The 5,000-nt window shown below is 52.5% G+C and overlaps 1 protein-coding gene across 1 annotated transcript in view; it reads right to left on the bottom strand.

The window, feature by feature from the left end:
- Positions 1 to 5,000, bottom strand: part of hydin (HYDIN axonemal central pair apparatus protein) — a 157,122-nt gene that overhangs the window by 72,530 nt on the left and 79,592 nt on the right. Inside the window, exons 22-23 of the mRNA XM_035419534.1 lie at positions 3,268 to 3,411; positions 2,124 to 2,437 (exon numbers count right to left, since the gene is read on the bottom strand). Of these exons, the coding sequence (XP_035275425.1) occupies positions 2,124 to 2,437; positions 3,268 to 3,411 (458 nt within the window). The remainder of the gene's footprint in view (positions 1 to 2,123; positions 2,438 to 3,267; positions 3,412 to 5,000) is intronic.

Here is a 5,000-nt window from a genome sequence, read left to right as displayed (position 1 = left end):
GGTTATAGAGTGTAAAGGCGTGTGTGTAATAGGTTATAGAGTGTAAAGGCGTGTGTGTAATAGGTTATAGAGTGTAAAGGCGTGTGTGTAATAGGTTATAGAGTGTAAAGGTGCGTGTGTGTAATAGGTTATAGAGTGTAAAGGCGCATGTGTAATTGTTTATAGAGTGTAAAGGCGTGTGTTTAATAGGTTATTGAGAGTAAAGGTGTGTGTGTAATAGGTTATAGAGAGTAAAGGCGCGTGTGTTTAATAGGTTATAGAGTGTAAAGGCGTGTGTGTAATAGGTTATAGAGTGTAAAGGCACGTGTGGTTAATAGGTTATAGAGTGTAAAGGCGTGTGTAATAGGTTATAGAGTGTAAAGGCGTGTGTAATAGGTTATAGAGTGTAAAGGCGTGTGTAATAGGTTATAGAGTGTAAAGGCGTGTGTGTAATTGGTTATAGAGTGTAAAGGTGCGTGTGTGTAATTGCTTATAGAGTGTAAAGGCGTGTGTGTAATTGCTTATAGAGTGTAAAGGTGCGTGTGTGTAATAGGTTATAGAGTGTAAAGGCGTGTGTGTAATTGCGTATAGAGTGTAAAGGGGCGTGTGGTTAATAGGTTATAGAGTGTAAAGGCGCGTGTGGTTAATAGGTTATAGAGTGTAAAGGCGCGTGTGGTTAATAGGTTATAGAGTGTAAAGGCGTGTGTGTAATTGGTTATAGAGTGTAAAGGCGTGTGTGTAATAGGTTATAGAGTGTAAAGGCGTGTGTGTAATAGGTTATAGAGTGTAAAGGCATGTGTGTAATTGCTTATAGAGTGTAAAGGCGTGTGTGGTTAATAGGTTATAGAGTGTAAAGGCGTGTGTAATAGGTTATAGAGTGTAAAGGCGTGTGTGTAATAGGTTATAGAGTGTAAAGGCGTGTGTGTAATAGGTTATAGAGTGTAAAGGCGTGTGTAATAGGTTATAGAGTGTAAAGGCGCGTGTGGTGTATTGTTCGCTGTGCACCAGGCTGTGCGCGGAGCTGAGGGATCTCCGGAGGAAGATTGACAGGGTCAAGGCGACCGTGGAGCGAGGGCTGAGCCCCGGTATCGATCCCCCGGGGGGGGGAACCGGTCGATGCATTTTCCTCTCTAATGATCCTCAGGGCATCAGCGAGGGGGGGGGGGGGGCAGGGCGCTCAGGCGAGACGCTTTGATTGGTCGAGGTCAGTGAGCGGTCACGGTCGCGGGGCACTTCATTACGGCGCAGTGCCGGAGACGGGCCTGCCAATCTTCGGCAGGTAACCCTGCCTCGCCCACCCCTCCACCCCCCCCCCCTCCCCCCCGCCTCAACCCCCGGGCACCGCTGCAGATACACACACCTGGGTCTCCCGGAGGACCAGACTCCTCCACAGCCGTTTACTGGGACGTGTGCCACAAACGCTTCATGTGCCGTTGGAAATGGATTTTGCTTTCCGAGATTCACGGTAAAAAGACCATCAGTGACACAGCACTGGGGGTCTCCACACATCCCGCAGTATATACTAATATGGCCGGTATTCAGAATAACGAGCTTTGACCGCAGTGAGTAATTACACAGCTGAGAAGCATGGCGAATGCTTTAAGCATTAGCTACTGGCTTTTATATGTTACTGAGAAATAAAAAACGGTCAACGACTGATTCAGGTTAAAAAGAAATCCAACATGCATAGCAGATTTGGATTTCAGATCTTTATCTTCTGTAGAAGACCCCTCCATTTCAGATACATCCCTCAAACCAAGCAGTGTTCCCCCCCCATCCCCAAACGAGAAGTCCCAACCTGATATGATGCTCTCCCTGGATAGGTTGATCTCTTGTGGTACTCTCCCTGGATTGGTTCATCTCAACTGGTACCCTCCCTGTATTGGTTGAACTCTACTGGTACTCTCCCTGGATTGGTTGACCTCAACTGCTACTCTCCCTGGATTGGTTGATCTCTACTATTATTCTCCCTAGATTAGGTGATCTTGTGGTACTCCCTCTCTGGATTGGTTGATCTCTACTGGTACTCCCCCTGGATTGGGTGATGCTTTGTGGTACTCTCTCTGGATTGGGTGATGCTTTGTGGTACTCTCCCTGGATTGGGTGGTCCCTGCCGTACACCCAGTGGGCTGGGATGCCCCTACCTGATGGTGTAGCGGTCCTGGTCCACCAGGAAGGCCCAGCGGTAGGTGACGGGCAGCGGGCTGCAGTTGGTCATGGTGAGCTGCCGCTGGCTCTCGGTGTGGTTCAGCACGCAGCCGAAGTCCAGCCGCTCGCTGGAGAAGCGCAGGTTGGGAAAATGCACCTCCCCCCTCAGTCCCACCGCGTCCCGCTGCGGGTGGTCCCGGTACCGCACCTCCAGGACCTCCTCCGCCACCCGGGTCACGCTGTCCCGCCGGAAACGGGGGTCGAAGCGCACCCAGAGCTCCGCCTTCGCTCCCACGGGCAGGACCAGGGACTGCAAGCACAGACAAACCACCGCCCCCCCCCCCCCAACAATGAGCGGCAGAGCAACCAACCAATCACCCACCGCCCGCATCACAGCTCATTCACATTCAAACGCACGCCCCAAAGACATCACCCGCAACGCTAACGTCCGGACCCTAAAAACCAAAACACTTCACTAAATTTGAAATATACTGCGATACGGGGACACAGTGCCGTACGGGGACCGATAATCAAAAGTTAATGGCCGCCATTTTGCTTTTCTCCCGCGACGGATCTACGCTCGAGTGACGAGAGGAAGGTCGTGATGGTTCGTAGGCCCCAGGGAATGCTGCGGAACAATCCAGCAAAACAGCCGCTCTGATCAACCCGCATTAAAATACCCAGCCTGCACCACTGCGGAGTTCACGCAACGAAGGCTGCTGCAGGCTCCAGAGGAGGAGGAAGAGGAGGAGGAGGAGGAGGAGGAGGAGGAGGAGTGAGGCTCGTCAAATTTGCTGTGGCCGCAGCGTTATGAAGTTTTCATTATGGCGAGAGGAGATTCGGACGACGCAGACAAATGACTCAATTAGGGCTAACGAAAGCGGAACACAACCAGGCGACAGCAGGAATGTGTTTCCCGACAGCCGTCCTTCACTGCTGGCTTGTCTTGTGAATGGCTTGTGGTTTGAATGGCTTGTCGGTTGAATGGCTTGTGGTTTGAATGGCTTGTCGGTTGAATGGCTTGTCGGTTGAATGGCTTGTGGTTTGAATGGCTTGTCGGTTGAACGGCTTGTCAGTTGAATGGCTTGTCGGTTGAACGGCTTGTCGGTTGAACGGCTTGTCGGTTGAACGGGGGTGTACCTTTGAGGTGACGATCGCGTCGTCGCCCTGGCGCTCACACAGACCGAAGGGCTGGACCAGGCCCAGGTCCATGGACAGGGGGAGGGAGGACACGTTCCGCAGGACCAGGGGCTGGAAGAGAGGGACCAGGAAGGAGCCGGGGGCCTGGAGAGAAACAGAGGAGTCAAACACACACACACATACACACACACATACACACACACACACACACAGACATACACACATACACACACACACACACACACAGACACACACACACACACACACACACAGACATACACACACACACACACAGACATACACACATGCTCTCAAACACACACACACACACACACACACACACATACACACACACACACATTCTCTCAAACACACACACACATACATGCACACACACACACATACACACACACACACACACGCTCTCAAAACACACACACACACACACACACCTACATGCACACACACACACACAGGGACGTGTTCATATGAACGCTGTGGCTCGGTCAGCTGTGCTCACACAGGGACGTGGTGGCTTCCTGCTGCGCTGCGTTTCCTAACAGTCTCCCATCAGCCCTGAGCGGGACGCCGGTAACTGAGAGCAGGCGAGGAGGCGCTCGGTCCCGCCAGCCGCTGCGATAAGCTGGGGGTAGCAAGCAAGGGGACCCCGACCCGCCCCAGCTCACGAACTCCTTTTAGTTTATTTTATTTTGTTTTGTATATTTCCCAGAGCGCACGGCCAGCGCAGGAGACGCAGAGGCACGGCCCATTCCTCACAGCGGCGTTCGTTAAGCGCGCGGTCGACCGGGCAACGAGAGCGCCGGACCCCGCGGCCAATCACGCGGCCTCCTCACCGAGAGAGCGGGCGAGGAAACACCGGACGACAACCCCCGAACCCTCTGACTGATGGTGGCCGAGGAGAACATTTTGGGGGGCGGGGGGCTGGGGGGGGTGTGTCGGCCCACGGCTCCTGACTGGGACAAATGAGAACCGGGTACAAAGAGTCAACGGGGCACCTGAGATTGAATCTGGTCCAGGATGGGTTTGATTTATGAGAATGTAGCTTCTCTCAGTTAAACTGTGAAAACCAGAGATTAGAGAAAATGCATGCGTGCACACAAACACACACACAAACACACACACATACACACACACACACACACACACGCCTACACGCACACACACAAACACACACATAAACACACACACACACGCCTACACGCACACACACAAACACACACACACACACACACACACACACACAAGCCTACACGCACACACACGCTCATGCACGCACACACACGCATAAACACACACACACAAACACACACGCCGAGCCAGAGAAACACTTCTTCCTCTCTCTTCCCCTCTGTGAGTGTGTCTCTCTTTCTCTCTCCTCTGTGAGTGCGTCACTCACTGTTCTCTCTCCTCGCTGAAGAACAGGCACTTAGCGGCTCTGACTGGCTGGTCCCCGATCGCGCGGCTCCTTCTCGAACCCGCGCGCGGGAGCTGTCAGCAGCCGGGTGAACGGGACGGGGGCGCACAACGGAGCGCCGGGGAAAGTAAATTAGCATCTTTAGCTCTGAAAGAGCCGAGCCGCGGCAGAGCGCAGAGACCAGCTGCCGCCGGGTATAAAACACGCGTATAAATATACAGCCTCAACTGTAATACTGGGTATAAAACAGGCATATAAATATACAGCCTCAGCTGTAATATAAATATAAAGGTACAGC

The sequence above is a fragment of the Anguilla anguilla genome, chromosome 5 (genome assembly GCF_013347855.1).
Source record: "Anguilla anguilla isolate fAngAng1 chromosome 5, fAngAng1.pri, whole genome shotgun sequence".
NCBI lineage: Eukaryota > Metazoa > Chordata > Actinopteri > Anguilliformes > Anguillidae > Anguilla > Anguilla anguilla.
This window is presented reverse-complemented; position numbering and strand designations above follow the sequence as displayed.